General features: G+C 46.5%; 1 protein-coding gene across 3 annotated transcripts in view; it reads left to right on the top strand.

The window, feature by feature from the left end:
• Nucleotides 1–340: 340 nt before the first annotated feature.
• The window catches only part of rab11fip5a (RAB11 family interacting protein 5a (class I)), a 39,772-nt gene continuing 22,222 nt past the window's right edge, over nt 341–17,890 (top strand). For 2 of the 3 annotated variants that reach the window (XM_035417831.1, XM_035417830.1), the window contains exon 1: nt 923–1,299. In XM_035417831.1, the coding sequence (XP_035273722.1) occupies nt 923–1,299 (377 nt within the window). Of the gene's footprint in view, nt 1,300–17,890 lie in introns of all 3 variants that reach the window. The other variant, XM_035417828.1, reaches the window with a different exon arrangement.

The following is a 17,890-nucleotide window of genomic DNA, read 5'->3' as shown; positions in this document are numbered from 1 at the left end:
CGCACCGAACCACACCCTTGCATGCCTCTAAGGTCGACTAACTTACGACGCCCATTGACTCTAATTCAGTGATGGCCACACATGCAATGGGGGAAAAGCACGGTCAACTTTATTCTGCTGAATCCTGCAGGCATCTGGCGAGCCGCAACGACAGAGACCAACGGAATATAAAGGAATCTTACCGGTTTTTGCCATGAGTGTTTCATAATAAAACATTATCTTGAAATAAGTGTCAGTGTTATTGGTGTGTGCAGATCAAACCGTGAACACTTTAAGCATCTGCATTATTATGTCATCCGGGGTAGCCTTGCTCCTCCACGCTATTGCAGTGGGCTACTTTTGGGGATGGCTTATTTTTCACAGGGTGGGTCGGTCAGTCGTGGCAACGAGGTACTGAGTACTGAAACGAGATTTAGAGTCGTGTTCTCAAGAAAAGACAAAAGATTTATTCGAGACGCGGCATAAGGAAAAAAAATAACGAGAGAAAAAAATACTTAAGAAGTTCGAGGGTAGGCTAAGCAAGCGGAATCCGCCGGCAGTTGTTACTTCCTCGTCCTGCAGGGAGGATAAAGTGTGACGTCGGCGACTGCTTCGCCTTAGCCCAGCCATTCAGTGGATTCTGTAGCGATTCTGCGGAGGGGAACCTGTCCGGGCAGAGCGGAGCGTCGGCGAGCCAAGCACCGTCTGCGATAAGCTCCGACACGCGCAGGCACGGGACAGCAGAAGCGAAGGAGCGTAGCAAACTTTTCCGAGAAGGGGCGAGAATTAGAAATAATGCTTTGCTGTCCACCCGCAGGCTAGGCTCGGAAGCTTGAGTGCTTGCTGCTGTTTTTTGAAGGACGCGGCGGGTGTCGTGTTATTTTTCCGCTCCCCCCACCCAGCACGGTGTCCCGATTTCATTCCCCCCCTGGAGGATTTGGAAATGTCTTCGCTAAATGTTGACGACGAGCAGAGATGGGTGCCTACACACGTTCAGGTGACGGTGCTCCGTGGAAGGGGCTTGCGGGCGAAAGGCAAAAACGGCACCAGCGATGTTTATACCATCATTCAGGTCGGAAAGGAGAAATTTTCTACGTGTGTGGTGGAGAAGACGACCGCACCGGAGTGGAAGGAGGAATGCTCTTTCGAGCTTCTTCCCGGGGTGCTGGAGGCGGAGGGACGAAACGCGTACCCCGCCGGGAGTAGCGACCTGGTCCTCACGGTGATGCACAGAGCGCTAATGGGTCTCGATGTGTTTCTTGGACAAGCCACCATCCCCTTGGACAAAGTCTTCCAGGACAGGATATGCATGAGAAATGAGTATGTTTGCCTTTTCTTTGTTTTACTGCATACATTACCACCCCCTTACTCAATATCCAGTAGTTGCTAGTTTTGGTGATTATTTGGCTGAGTGGTGTCACATGTGTTACCCCTAGACCAAAACGTGGGGGCTGCAGTCAGGGTTATACAAACTCGCTAACGCTAACTTGTACGATGGTTAAGTATACTAAAAGGAATTGGCGAATAACTTCAACATGCTCTTTTATTTTGCTCATTATAAAACGGGTTTCCCGAACTGTGTAGCCTACTCGCTAGAGATACACCACTTAATGGGGTTTGATCAGCGTGTCAATCTTTTCTCGGTTTTGCAGACACGCCCTCTGCTCTGTCTTGAGAGGGAACGAGGGATACCTGGCTATAAACTGACCTTTCTCAAGCGGATGAATAGACGAGGCCTACCTTGCCACGATCGCAAATATGTCCTCCTCCGGCAGCAACCCCATTTATTGAACTTAATCGGAGCTATAAACCGACTCAATTGTCATAGATTGGCGTAATCGTGGCGTTTTTTAAACGGGCATTGGCATGTGTGCAAACGCAATGGATACGATTTTTGCTGTTAATAATTTGCAACATTGGCATTTGGCAGATGCTCTTAAGCCAGAGCTGTTCAGAAAATGTCGATTGGCGTGAAGCCGACTTTCCTTTTAAAGTTGAACTGCGTTGGAGGTTGCTAGGGATCAACATAAACAATGCATTTCCTACTGCACAGTGCACCACCTACAAGACTATGTCAAGTATTTAACAATGGATCAGTAATTGTAGGTCTCACATTTTGCAGGCAGCTCAGTCTTCATCTCCTTTTAGTCGAGGAGGATGCAGGACTTTGCTGACTGCAGTCTTGCAGGTGGCTATAGATGATGGCTTCCTTTCATGGTACACTGATGTGGTTTTCATGGTGGACTTGACATTCAACTGTTTTTCATGCCAGGTCAACAAAGTAGCTTGTTGCGTGCAAACCTATGGTGCCTTTTCATTTTGCTCATCTCCTAGACATGTACAAACACACATACACCTACTTACACATGTAAGCACACTCGTACACACAGACACTCTTACGTGCACCTACTTACACGTGTACACACACACATACACAATCACATGCACACACACGCTTACCCACACATGTATATGCACTCATCCACGCACAAACTCGCACACATACAAACGCAGTCTGACATGCAAAAACACACACACACACTCTCTCTCACACATGCACATATACACACGCACACACACACACACACACACACACAAAATGAGCACACTGTCTCACTTCTCCTTGCTGGCCATAGCGCATCCTGCCCATAGCCTACGCCCAGATCGCTGCCTCCCCACCCTGTGAAGTTCCTCAGGGGTCTGAGTTGGGTCCTGGAACTGAGACACAGTACAGAGGAACTTGCTAAGATAACACACATACATGTATTACTATTCCTGCATACATTATTAAACCATTTCAGGTTGAACAGATTGCTCTATTCTCCAAGTTCATTCTGCAAGCTCTGTCCTATCCTGTCCCATCGCACATTCATACATTTGTATGCACATGTACACGTGCATGCACACACACACACACACACACGCAATCTAACCACACGCTTCCTGCAAGCTGTATCCTATCCTGTCCTATCACTCATTCACACACTCACATGCACGCACGCCCCCCCCCCCCCACACACACACACACACGTACACAAACACACACAAACACAATCCAACCCCACCTTCCCTGCAAGCTCTATCCTATGCTATCCTATCACATATTTGTACACTTGCATGAACACACATACACACACATACGTACACAAACACGCACAAACACAATCCAACCCCACCTTCCCTGCAAGCTCTATCTTATCCTGTCCTATCACATATTTGTACACTTGCATGAACACACACACATACACACACACACGTACACAAACACGCACAAACACAATCCAACCCCACCTTCCCTGCAAGCTCTATCTTATCCTGTCCTATCACCTATTTGTACACTTGCATGAACACACACACATACACACACACACGTACACAAACACAATCCAACCCCACCTTCCCTGCAAGCTCTATCTTATCCTGTCCTATCACCTATTTGTACACTTGCATGAACACACACACATACACACACACACGTACACAAACACAATCCAACCCCACCTTCCCTGCAAGCTCTATCTTATCCTGTCCTATCACCTATTTGTACACTTGCATGAACACACACACACACACACGTACACACGTACACACACCGTCCAACCCCTCCCTCCCTGCTTTGCTGTGGTGCGGGCTGAGGTTCAGATCTATAGATCTGTATCTCGTCACGTGACATTTAGCGGATCGGCTAGTGAGTCCGCGCATTCTTCACCACAGCGGATGCTGCCCAGGTCCATCAGGAAGTGACGGGAATCCAGATTCCTTTTTTACCGCGGAACGATCAGGATCCCCTCACTGCCCTTTCTGCCTGTACAGACCCTATGAGAAGCTCATCTTTTGTAACACGCCCTAAGATTTGTGCAACCGGTGTTCCTCATTTAAGCCTCATCCTGCTGCTCCCCGGTCGCTCCGCTCGAACCACGAGCGTTTGATTCTGTGGGGTGCTGTCGTCCTTTAGTTGGGTCCGCCCTGTTTGCCAGAAGATGTCTGGGATCTGCACATGCTGGGGCCAGAATATGCCACTCGGCTTCCTTGTTCCTTTGAAATTCGGTTGGTTGATTTCCAAAGCTTGTGCTCTTGCAGGTGATATATTTGTGAAACTAGAGCATGGGCACAGTCGAGGATTCCAGTTGGGAGGGGGGATCACACCGAGATCACACTGCAGGGAAAAGTTTGCAAGGCGACCGTTGCGGGGACAGCCACTACTACAGTGGAGGAGGCGTGTGTGGGCATTTCTCTGAAACCCTTCGCGAATTTTCCTTTCGGTGTGGGAAGTATTTTCAAGGTTTCCATTTTCTCGCAAATTTGTTTGAAGTACTTTTCAACTAGAGGAAATGACCTTAGAAACGCGACACGTTAAAAGTTTTTTTTTTTTTTTTCTTCTTCGCGTTTCAGAGTGCAGGTGTAGAATTTCCCATTGGACTGGCCTGCTTACCCAAGCGTTTCTGCAGTGATAGCCTGGCTGTTTATCAGCCAGCATTTCAACCCCCCCTACATATGCTGGAGCGACTGGCTGCAGGAGGTCCATTCCGTATCAGCCTGCTCCGGTCCAGGTTTTCCCAGCTGCCCAACAGATGGGTTTGACAGGCTTTTTGGCAGTCAGTTTATTTTGAAATGGACAAGAGGTATTTTGAACCTGGACGGCGTCACAGTGCTTTTGCAGTGTTTGCATTTGAGTGTGAATTCCATATTCACAGGAACCACCCTCCCCCCCCCCCATTCTCCCCCCCACCACCCCAAACATATCTCCTTTCTCCCCTTGCTTCCACAAAGGTCAAAAGTTTTGTTTCAAGCAGTTTGAGTAGAATTGGGCTGTGCTCTGGTTTCAGCTCTTCCAGTTGAAACCATGAGTTGAAGTCCACACCAAAGCAGATCCACCCTCGTTTAAGGTCTGCACTCAAGTTGCAGGTAAAGATTCAACTTTTCAGATTTGCACCGCGGTGTTAAAATGCTGGTGGGGTCTCGCACGCCTGACACTAGAACCTGGGTTTCCAACAGGGAATTCCACAGAGATATTGGGAAGAATTATTTCACGCGGAATAGCCTGCCAGGTCACGTAGTAGAGGCAGGCACTCTAGGGATTTTCAAGACCAGGCTTGATACGGTGTTAGATACTATCTGGTCTGTAGGTAATCAGAGGTACACTAGGTACAGTTTAGTCAGGAAAATGCTGAGCACTGTTGGGCTGAATGCCCTGTTCTTGTCATTATGTTATGTTTTGTTGTGTTATGTTCAGACTGTTAATCATTAATAATAATCATTTTATTCATTATTGTCGCACCGATTTACGCTTCTCATTCATGCACTAGATTATCTTTAAGCGCGATCCTTAGGGCTGGGGAGAAGGTATTTGGATTCCTGTCTGTTCCTGTTCCTTGCCTGTCTGTTTTGATCTAAGAAATTTATCAATAACAAAAATTTTATCGCCACAAAAGAGGACGAGGCGAGGCAGTGCGGTCCCTAGAACCGAGCTCACTGGACCCACGTTCGGGCCTTTCAGAGAAAAGGACCAGAATTATCCTGAGGAAACCCAGAGTGCCCCCCGTGTCGGAGGCGAAAACACTGTTTTCTCCATGTCACAGTGGTGTGAAGTTCGCAGGACTGGTCCAGATTTCCGCTGAGCACTGTGACCCCTTTCAGTGCCAATGTCCCGTCACGGGGGCCTTCTTGAGTAACGGTTGTGTGCAACATGGCGGGTAAAGGTTGTGTGCAACATGGCGGCTTCGAGGGTGTGCTGTGAAATCTTCGTTTTAGAACTTGAATTACCACCATTACCATTACTGTGGTGGACTGAACATCTCTGTATCACATTTTGCAGATTAGATCCCACTTTCCGGTATCTGCTTTTTGGCTCCTGAGTGATGTGTGATCACTCGTTTGTTCTCATGTTGAATTGAAGGCCCCCGTGTGTTCAAAAATACGTCTGAGAAATGAGATTAGTTCCAGGTTTTTAGCCAGTTAGACGCAGAAGACCGATGATTGCTTGTACATGCTGCATGATCGGTGAACTTGTGCTTTACTGAGTAACTGCAATTTAGCGCTTCCGTGATTATCTGTACTGTTCTCGTTTGACTGTGTAGTTCACGCGCTATCTTGTACGGTATCTCGTGACATTTTTTATAATTTTTTTTTTTAAGCCGGAGATTTCTTGACCGTGTTTGGCTTTACCACTGTTGTCCCTGATAGCAGGGCTTGTGTTAGTTTATGTGCGTGCGTGTTCACGGATGAAGCCCAGGTCTGTTGGGGGGGGTTTGTGACGGGCGCTGGTGTGACCGTTTGTTTCCTGTGGTGCAGTGTTGCAGAACAGTGCGATTACTAAATCTGGGCTTCCTGGACACTAAAGTGTGTCAGTGAGTTTGTGTTTGTGCAAAGTTCTGTCTCCATCCACTTTAAAGATGAATTAATCCAACCCCCCCAACCCCTCCACAAGGCTTCCACTTTAAAATGGACAGCAACTAGTTCGCGGCCAAGAAATGAGTTTCCTCTAACTGATGAGTCAAAATGTGGAGTAACAACGAAAACCAGAAGGCCCTTTGGTCCTGGATTTTGGTTGGCCTACATATGCTCATATGCTACTCTAGTATACTGTATACTGTACGAGAATAACAAGTGAGATGTTTTCTGTCTCAAGCATCAGTTAGAGATTCATTCACAGTACTTCATTTCTTTAAAACTATCACAAATATAGGTTTTTGGCATTAAGAGTTGCGTAGTATCTTAAGAGAACACAACCTTCATTAAGAGCCTTAAATGTTTTTCACATTGTTCTTTATTTTTAACAGTGTCTCTCTGGCATATTTGCTGTTAGGTTGGTATGTCCCTTTGTTTTTGTTTTTTTAATAAATGATTGCTTCCTCAGTAAAAATACAGAACTCATTCAAAAAAATGTTTTGAGTGTTTTGAATGTAACCCACAGAGTGGCAATATAAACTTGCCGCCTCGGCCCCCCCCCCCCCCCAAAAAAAAATCACTCCTGTTCCGCCCAAAATAAAAAAAGACCCATAGCTCTCTCTGCATGGCAGTCTCTCTCTGTCTGACTGTGTCTCTCCTGTCTCAGTGTATTTGTGCACTGTATTACAGAGCAGGATTTCAGAGTCTTACAGGTGCCAATGCCTCGCCAAGGGAGAGTCAATCGTCCATTTGTAATATTTATGGAGATTGGTTTGTAAATTACCGGCCGTCCCCTGCTTTTCGGTTTTGTTTGTTCCCGAACCGCAGCCCCTATCGATTGTCCTCTTTTTTTCTCCCATTCTGTCTGGCCGTGCAGTCAAACATAGACTTTCTGGTTCCATGGAATGTTTTTTCTCATGGGGGGGGGGGGGGGGCGGGCTGATGTGGGACGCGCCTGCTGCGAATCACAGCGCGTTTCAAGCGTCGCCTTCGCCAGGGCGTCCCAGAGGCCAAATGATGGAAAAATCTGTCCAAGTCTGTGTGTGTGGGGTGGGGGGGGGGGGGGTCTCCCCCCTGATTCGAGTGAACGGTGCTGGGACTAGGGCGTTAGGTCAGTGGGTCTCTTGGATCAGAGTCTATCCCCCCCCCCCTGCCCCCCCGCCCTCCGCCCCCCACCACCTCAGTTTAGAGGTCACTCATGGTTCAGTAACCTGGGAGGTCCGGAAGACCCACTGTGCAGTCCGGAGATCCACAGTCTCATCTGCGGGAGAATAAAAGTCATGCAGGGTTTGGTTTCACTTGCATGCGCATGAGTTACAAGAGCATTTGCATGAGTCTAAAACCCCGTACGTGCAGGGGTGGGGGGTAGCCGGGTGGGTGGGTGGGGGGGGAGGGGTACATATGCCATAAGTAAATTACTATTAACCACAAGCAAATTACATCATCATAGGTATAACTCATACCATTCAGTTTTCTCTATTTTCATGAGCAGTTCATGACCAGAAGTGATTGGATTGTGGTAATGATACAGTGCACTGCACACGATGTAAGAGGTGACCTTTCTGTGATTTTTTTTTTCCTACATGCCGCCGCCACCACTTCACACAGACATTAAAGTTTCCTTGATCTCAGTGCAACTGTACAGTAGGAACTGTACTGTACTGTACAGTGTGTGTGTGTGTGCATGCGTGTTGGGTGTGTGTGTGTGTGTGTGTGTGTGTGTTTGTGTGTGTGTGTGCATGCGTGTTGCGAGCGCGTGTGAGCCGTTTCAGACCTGGTCCAGTTGCTTTGCTGAGAGATGGCGAGAGACTGCAGCCAAAACCGTGTGTTGATGGAATTAAACCCACAATTGGTCTTTTGTGCCCTGGACTGCTTGCGAAAAGGTTTTGTTTTCAGCAATCTTTGAAATAATTTGAGACGTATCTTTGTGCGGAACAGGCCTGAGTTTATGCAGTCCTGGGTAGTTTTGTGTTATAATGGAGAAAATGGCATTTCTGATTTCGCCTTGCATAAAGTTCGCTGCCTGTGTTGTTTTCCAGTCTCAGTCACGAGTTTATGACTTGGTAACCCAGATTTACGGAGACACACTTTTCACACTGGAATTCCACAGTTTGACAGCCTTACAGCCTACTCAAGTCCTGGGCGACTGTTGATCTAAGCTCCATGCCTCCCGAGAATAGTTTTATCCTGTTTGTTTGATCCTTACTGCCTTTTATGGAAACAACTTTTTATTAATTTGTAAAATCACAGTATATGTGAATGTTTGTGTTTATGTATGTATAATTGAATTCCTGATTGGTTTTTGTAATTGATGAACTCTTAGAGCTTTAATTATTGCCACCCTAAGATTCTTTTCGGTTCTGTTGTCATGGACATAGCTTGTTTTAGGTGCTTAAACAGCTATCGGTTAGATCTAATTTCAACCAGTTTAAATTCATTAGCAACTGAGTAAGACTGAGTGAAAATCAATCCACTGCAGCATTAAAGATAAATGTGGGCTGTGTGGTTAACCCAGATGTTGTGGTGTTCACAGCTGTTTGTTTTGCTTCCTGACATGTGCGTCTGTCTGAACCAGTCCCGGGTCAAAGGTCAAACACACCCTTCAGTTTCCTGTGAAATCTGAAAAAACAATCCTGCAGAAGACACTCAGAGAATTGCCAAGAAAACAGGTTGCTAACCAAACATCTATACTCATATGAAAGAGGGATTTATTTCCCCCTGAATAGTTGTGAAACTTTATTTATTTATTTATTTATTTGTTTGTTACAGCTGTCAGTGATCGGCAAGAATTGTTTTTTTTCCCCTGGTGATTATAGTGTTTTTAAAATAATTATTAGGCTCTCATCATGAACGGAGAGCCACAATAGCGGATTGCTGTCCACATTGAGAGCGTGTTATGGTTAGTGTGTTTGGCCAGTTCTAGGACACTGTCAGGTTTAGAGGGTTTTCTTTCGCATAGAGGTGCGAGTTTGAACCCCGCCCAAACCCCCCCCCCCCCCCCCCCCCCACCGCGCAGTCCTTTCGCAATCCGCCCACAGATACGGCCACCGCTTTGCCTGCCACGCCTGCCTCGCCCAGGGATGGCTGGAGGGCTCGCATTCCCTCCTGCTGTGTTACAGCGCACAGAGAAATGCCCCAAGTGCAGCAGGACTCAAATGTAATTAAATAACGGGGGGGCTGAGGCCTTCAAAAATTGCATGGAAGTACCTTTGTGTGATGTAACTTCCCTTGTTTTCCAGCACGTGAGGTCGTGTTGCATGTATGCCTTGTTCCATGCCTTCTATCTTAGCCAACCACAGGGAGATGGCTTATTTAAAACTTGGCGTCTACAACCTCCGTAAACTCCACCCCTTGAAGCAGGTGTTAGCGAACCTGAGCACTGGAAGGTGTCTCAGCTGGGGTGCGAGCCCTGAAAATCTCTGAGTCTGTTCTCCTCTCCTGTCCCGCAACAGTCCTGTCCCGGGCTGTGGGGGCGGGGGGTGGGTTTAGGGGGATGGGGGCTGGGCTCTTGGGGTGGGGGTGGGGGGGCAGACGCCATGGTTCAGGTTACGGGCGGATCATTGTGGGAGAAAGCCTATTGATCCGATTGAATCTGCTGAGCAGAGCAAAGGATTTTATAGCCTGGGGGGCTGCAGAAATAGAGCTCCTCCATCACAGCTGTCATTCAGTCATCTGCCCTGTGGGGTGGGTAAAGCTACCTTCACACACACACACGCACACACCTCACACTGCATATCAAACACACACACACATATTCACACGCCTTGTTTACCCCTAATCGTGTCCAAAGCATTTTCTATTTTGATCATTTTTACCAGTATTTTTTTTTGGTGAACATTTGTGGTGTTCTAGGTTTCCCATGAGGCCAATTGCTGATCTTTTTCACTTTATAAATGTCACATTATTTCAGTCTCAGATCTCAGATCAGAAAATAAATAGTCAAGCTGAAAACATTTAAAGTTCAAATTTATGTCCAGTACCAAGAGTCATTTAATGGTCAAGTCTTTATCCTAAAATAAATAAAACAAAAGTACAAATCCGGGAAAGGACTTGTTACAGAAAAGGACTGTAACACACACCACCCTGTGTTAAGTTAAATATGCTGAAAATGTGCTAGCTGACTCACTGGATGATAATGCTCACATTTTTATGCTCAGTGCTAAGTGTGGACACTAGCTGAGTCAGAGCGTTCGGAAGTGTGTCTGAAACCGTAACATGGTTATAAAAATGCAAGAGTGGTCTGGATCTCACTGTCTCTCGGTTATATATAGGCCAAGGAAGACTTGCCGGCATTGGCTGCGTGGTGCGGCTGATTACTATGCGTCTGAGTGGGGGATGGACTGAGTGTCTCCACCAGCACCTGGTCACCTGCGTTCGTTAAGCCTGATAATTAATCCAGGTATGTAGTTAAGGGTTCAGACGGAGAGAAAAACCATAGAGAAATCCTCTAGTACTCCAGGACTGAGGCCCTCCTGATTTTGCAGCAGGTCAAAGGATGGTTGATGGTGACCGCTGTCTTCCGTCTGAAGCCCAGTTTGTGCGCGGGCTCTCCGCACCTTCGAACCTGTAACCTGTCGTTGAGATGAAGACTCAAACTCAAGTTACTGTTAGAAATAATGGACCACCTCAGCAGATGTCATGCTGAATTACTGGTGACATCACAAGTAAAGGTTCATGGTACTGGTTAGGCTGAGATCTTGCATTATGGCTTTAGCTGCCGCTCGAGAGCCATTGATTGGCGCCTTTTTTTTAAGAAGTGGGAATGAGTTGGGATTGTGTATCTTTTGCAGTTATTGCTATTGTTATTTTTCAGGTCTCTAAGCATAGTCTTGAGAGGATCATGCTGGATGTGCGTCTGTTAATTCTGTTGGGATTCCCACGATTTTGTGTGAATTTGGTTAATGTGCTGAACCCAGGTAGTCAGAGGACATGCTAATGTTGGCGTTGTTTGTTTGTCTTCATTTGTTTTGATCAGCCCAGCCAATGAGTTTTTTCCCACATGGAATGTTTTGCAGGGAGCTCATTTACATACAGGCAGCAGTAGCCAATGAGCTTTGAGTAGGACGTGGCTGTCTCTCTGGCAGAGCAGCACGAATCACGATTGCATCTGGATATCACCTGTCACTCATTCTCCTAGCTCCACCCACTCTCTCTCTCTGGAAGGGAGGTGTCACAGGAGAGAAAACTGTACCTTCCGGTACTCTGGCACTAACTCCTGATGTTTCAGTGTGTGTGTCTCCACAAGTTCTTCAGCACTGCAAGACTTTAGGCCGAGATTACCCCAGTAACCTCTCGGTCGCTTTCCAGTTTATGGTGCTCTGAATGCTTGGCTAATTGGGATATTAGTGTGGCCTGTTCCTTTCTTCCATTTACTGGCTGCAGCCTGAGATTATAAGGGGAATGAATGCTATTGGTTTACGCAAACCTGCAACACACACTCGCCTTCTTTCTGTTCTCCTGCTCTCTAATTTACGTTCGCATCATTTGGCAGACGTATCCATGCATTATTTGGCAAGTCAGAAGCTCTTGATGCAACACAAAACATCTTTGAAGCAGTCTCTCTCTCTCTCTCTCACTCTCACACACACACTATTTATCCTTTCTTCTCTTTCTCCATCCCTCTCTCCCCTTGTCCTTTATTGTCACGGAACCCCAGTGTAGTCTGCAGGCATCTGGTTGAGTCATGGTCCAGAAGAGTGCAGGGAAGGTCTACATCCTGCCTTGTTAATCGGGGTGCTGCATCGCTGAGAGATAATGAGCTCCCATTGGACCGGGCGGTTCCATCTGGCATTCTGCCTCGACCAATGGGAGTCCAGCAGCTCTGGAACCCGTGGTGATTGCAGATGAGTTCAGTGCCCAAATTCCCACTAGGCTGGGTCCACACACACACACAGCGCCTCCCCTCGCCCCCCCCCCCCCCCCCCCCACGATCCTCTTCTGTCTCTTCCATACGCTGTGCTTTAGAGTCGCGTTTCCCAAAAGCTATTCAGCCCTCCACCCTCTTAATGAGCCGATAATTTTTTTTTTTTTACCCCAAAATGTAGCCTTGTCCAGTATGCTCATCCTGTTATGGCACTGCTCCAGTGTGTGGGTGGACCCCACGGTCTGGTGTCGAATCCCAGAATCCAGTAGTTGGCAGACCCTCTGCTTTTCCTGGCTTGGTCCAAGAGGGTTAAGAGTAGCTTCTGTGGATTGTTGTGGATAGGCACTCCGGCCAGCATTTGCATGTGTTGTTGTGTAAGGACAGAAAATTTAAACCAGTGTTTACACCCACATTTAAAGACAGACTCGCGGCACAGAGTCCGTACATACCAAATAGTTTGAGGGGGGAAAAAAACATCATTCGTTCTTCCTAGTTTTGAGTTGTTGTGGTGCGACTCAGTCTTGGTCCCACAGAAAGATTGTGCTGTTCACTCAGTGGTGTCTCTTTCCACGTGGTTCCAAGTCCAATTCAGTGCTTTTTTTATACTCTCCTGAGCGATTAGCAGCTCTGTGGACCAGCAGAAGCGCTCACAGCCAGTTGTGGTCATGGCAGTGCTGTGAAAAGGAGACTCTGGTTAACCTCCATTTTATATTAGTTTGAGAAGAAGCGCAGTCCGCAGCTGCGAAAAACTGCAATTTTGGGTTTGTGTTTCCTGTCTCGTCGTCTCATTTTGGGGAGCCAGCATCTGCTTTCAATCTTTCGCCGCTGTCCCGCAGCCGGTAGAGAAACGGGGGGGTCCGTCCCGCCGCAGATGCACTTCCCGCATCGTGACGTTGGCAGGGGGGGGATGGAACATTCCGGAGTCGCCGTTCCTCCGCTGCGGGGGCGGGGGTGCGTTGCGGGGGCGCGTTCCCCTGCGTCTGCAGCGGCACCGCTCCCAAAAATCGGGACGGGGGACACCCCCCGCAATCTGGACCGAGCCAGAACCAGACGGGCCAGCAGGTCAAAAACACAGGCCTGAGTGCAGCTTCTGAAAAACAGGCGACTCGCAGTAATCTTCATTCCGTGTGTGTATGTGTGTGTGTATATATATATATATATACACATACATATATATATATATATACACATACATATATATATATATATATATATATATATATATATATATATATAGCATATTTCCAGGTTGTGCTCACTGGTATGATTTGCACAATCAGGATTTTTCCGTCCCCAGGTGCGATGGTCTGGCAGTGCAGCTGCAAGGCCTGAGCTGGATTAATGTGTTTGTGTTCTCGGCCGGCCTAGAGATTGAAACAGCAGTTTGCAGGTGACCCAATCTGCCTTGTTAGTTTATTTATTTATTTATTTTTTGTGTGTTTCTCTTAGCTTAGTTTTTATAGCCAGATGTTTTCTTAACTAAATCCCATTTTGGAACAGCCAGTGACGTCACTGTAATGCAGTGTTTATGGATGTTAGCTTTGCGCTAAAACAGGGACTTAGCTTTGTGCTGATGCAGGAACTGTTAGCTTTGGGCTAACACAGGAACTGTTAGCTTTGTGCTAATACAGGAACTGTTAGTGTTGTGCTAATGCAGGGACTGTTAGCTTTGTGCTAACACAGGGACTGTTAGCTTTGTGCTAACACAAGGACTGTTAGCTTTGTGCTAACACAGGGACTGTTAGCTTTGTGCTAACACAAGGACTGTTAGCTTTGTGCTAACACAGGGACTGTTAGCTTTGTGCTAACACAAGGACTGTTAGCATTGTGCTAATGCAGGGACTGTTAGCTTTGTGCTAACGCAGGAACTGTAAAAGTTGACAGTGCTGAACCTCGCCTTCCGCCACATCTCTGCAGAAGACGGTAGACACTGGACCTGATTACGTAACTGTACCCCATGGGCAGTTCCTCAGCGCACTCTAAAATAAGCTTATACCTAAATCTGCTTGTTATTTTTCAAGGAATAGCGAACCTCACCAATCTCCAAAATGGTTTTACTAATGGTGTATTTGACTCATCTTTTCTCTTGAATTTTTTAAAAATGACATTTGTCTTATTGAAGGTCTGTTGTTGGTAACAGGAGGCTGTGGTGCTGTCAGCATTGCTGTGCTGTACAAGAAAATCCCCTTTAAAGTGCCTTTTATAACCTCTCTGACAAGAAAAGTAAAAAGTATTGAAAACGAAACCGCCAGCAAGCATAAATCAAAACTCTTACAAAAGGGATGCATTCCGGGTCAACCATAGACGACTGAGAAGACCCGTCGCTGGCAACCTGAGGAAAGAGAGAGAGAGAGCGAGAGAGTGACGGAGAGACGGAGGAAGAGAGAGAGACAAATGAATGAATCAGCTTTGTCTGCTTACTCATAAAACCTCTTTGAACTTCCCACTCTCTGATTTTCTCAGACGGGGGTTTCCCGCCCGCCCGATGCCTGTCAGTCGAGTGTTTTATTTTACACCTGCACGTTCTCTGGATGATTTGAACTCGCCGTCATTTATGACCCCAAATGAGGTTCACTGTCGTGTTCTTTTATACTCTACCCACAAAAACTGCTCAGATCAGCTGAAGCTGAGGGTGGAAACGTTCCCCTTCCTCAGTTTCCACAGTCAAAACAAGTCTTCTTTCCATATTAAAATGGTTCTGAGATGAACAGTCACCGACTGAACGAAGTTCATGCCGTCCCAGTCGGGTTGCTCCACTTGCAAGTATCTCGCACACGACTAGCCTGCAGTTGAGGTGTTTTAATTGGGTGTTTATTTATTTGCACGTATCCAGTTAAAAATACAAAAAAGATTTTGTGCTTTTCTCTGTTTGGTGCTGTTTGGACCTGTGGACCCCATGTGTCCTCGTGTGTCTGTTTGGAGAACCTCTCACATTCCACAGAGATCTTTCTGAATTCCTCCGGTCGTAGTTCTCCTGACTGGCCCCCCGTCCTCACCCGCAGCGAACTGGCTGCCCTGCGTGTGAGGGTGTGGAAACCGTGGCGGACTAGTTTAAGAGACGGCCAAGTCACTGTGAGAGTCGAACTGTGTGCGTGTTCACTGTGAGAGTTGAACACACAAACACACACACAAACAAGCAGATGGGCACATGCACACACAAACGCACACGCCATGCTCATATGAACACACGTACACTTGTACACACGCACACCAGTACATTCACACTCACATACGCACACACACTCACACTCTCACACACACACACTCACACTCAAACACACATACGCACACGCACTTACACACACACACTCACACACATACACACACACATTATACACACACACACACACTCACACTCACACATAACCCACTTGTCAGGTCTCAGTCACACATTGCAAAAGACATTACTGAGAAAGTCTCGGTTCTCAGGCATTAGAGGACATTACAGGACACTGGGCCAGAGGTCAGTCCCACATTACAGGAGTCCTTTGCGGTCCTTCGCACTACCTGTTAAACAGTGAGGGTCTGACACTCCAGGAAGTTTCCACTGACTGCAGCAACCCGTGAACACATTTCTCAGACGGCCAGCTGTTGGCCGGGACGATTCGGGGACGATTCGGGGTGGCACCACGACCCTGGCGAGCAGAGTGGGCGCGCGAACTTTTCCGGTTGAGTCAGTTAGCTGGAAACAGCCCGGCGCAGCCGCATCATTACGAAACTGTCGCAAGCTCGTGTTATTTTAAAATTTTAACTGTGAATTAACAGCACAGGTTGTTTAGCTGGGAGCTTATGCTAGAAGCAGTGGTTGAAGGTAGAGTGTGATATTTTAGACTTGTACATCCAGGAGCATTTTACATTGTGTGTACAAATGTGTTCATCATCACCACTTTCTTGTCAGATGGTTTGGTAATGCATTGCATTATAGGATGCATTGTATAAAAGAATGCATTCCTCACCAGATGAATCATTTTACTGAGAATTACACACAATTTGATGCATGAACGTACCTGTCCGAGTTGCACCGAGCTGAACGTGCTTTAACATGCGTGCGTCTTGTGGTGTTTGTGCATTTTGTATCACGATTACTGAGCAATGAAATGCCAGTGCAGTGAGATGCCCAGGCTTGCGTGTGGAAACATGCTCTTTGTTGTTGTCGTTGTTGGCTTTCAGTGTCTCCCCTTGGATGCTAGTCTTCGAGTTGTTTGGTAAGTGCAGTTTGTGACCTGTACAGATTAGGCCCGTCTGCATTGTCTTTGGGTCGGTTCTTCCGCTGTTTGAATTCGGATAGCTATCGATAAACCCGATTAGCGTCAGCCGTGCAGGTTCTTGGCTGCCCTGTGAGGAATGGCTATACGTTTTGTTAATTTTTACACCTAAAGGTTAATGCAGCAGTGAGCTGGATAAGAAGGCACCCACAGATCTCTGCATCTTGACTTGTATACGTGAGCTTGCTGGGATCGTTTTGGGCTGCCTCCATCAATCGAGCCAGAATGGAGCTGTGCTCGCTAAGCATGCTGGGTAAATCTTGCACTGCAGTTGAGAGTGAGGGAGTGAGAGTGTGTGTGCTTTTTTGCCATGTCATTCAGGATAAAATTCCTTCTGTGCTGTGCTCTCACAATGACACTAGGAACATACATGCAGGTTTTTAGAGAATTATGCAGTCCTATCCAATCCGGTGTGTGATCACATGATCTCTGTGTCTTTGCAAATGAAAATATGTAAATTGATTTATATTTAGAGTGTAAGTTTACCTAAAAATCTTAATTTTACATAGACAGTGTTCATTTAGAAATGCATTATGTGAGATGGTAGTTTCAGGAAGCTAAAATAAAGGTATTTTGATTGGGTTTCACTTGAATAACTCTTCATTATTCAGATCTGAGAAACAATCTGTATTTAGTGTTGTATTCTTATGACAATTAAGATCAAGGATAACAACACTATATAAAGTTGAATTGTGGCTAAATATTCTTCTTCAACTATACTTACTGTGTGCTTGGAAGTTTGTTCATCTCAAAGATGAGCATCTTGTCTCTGGTATTTACGTTTTCGTCAACAGTTTAATTAGTACACTTCGAATCAGTTCATTTTAATTCCTGGAATAATTCTTGCAGCCCTATGTATAGAAACGGGGGGAAAAAATGGAAAGGTCATGTTGGAAGGCGATTGACCTGCATTTGGGTTAAACTGTCAGTTGGTTTTCAAAAACTGGCAACATGTTGGTGGAAAAGCTGTCACGGCCGCAAATTTCGCCGAGGTTGAAATATTATCGGAGCGTTCACAGATGGCGGTTTTTAGCGATGTCACCGGAAGACTTTTTCCGCTGCCTAATTGGCAAAGCTTGTTTATGTAAATCACTTTCGAGATGTCTGTTGTGACTTACTTTTTCGATCGTGATTTGTAAGTTGGCCCACACGTTGTTGAAAACAGGCATTTGCCGTCAATGTAATTAAACGTTCATTTACATTTTACGCTCTCTCTGGTGGTTTAGAATAATGCCAGATTGCAGTTAGTCTGTGGGGTTAAGCTCACTTCTCATTGGTGAGAACAGGGAGTGGGTGTGACTACCAATCTTCACTGGCCACACCCGTCACTCCTGATTGGTTTAGCGTTCACTTCTCATTGGCCAAGCTATCGTATGTTACAGTTTTTGTTCTCACC

This window comes from Anguilla anguilla, chromosome 5 (assembly GCF_013347855.1).
Source record: "Anguilla anguilla isolate fAngAng1 chromosome 5, fAngAng1.pri, whole genome shotgun sequence".
Taxonomy (NCBI): domain Eukaryota; kingdom Metazoa; phylum Chordata; class Actinopteri; order Anguilliformes; family Anguillidae; genus Anguilla; species Anguilla anguilla.
This window is presented reverse-complemented; position numbering and strand designations above follow the sequence as displayed.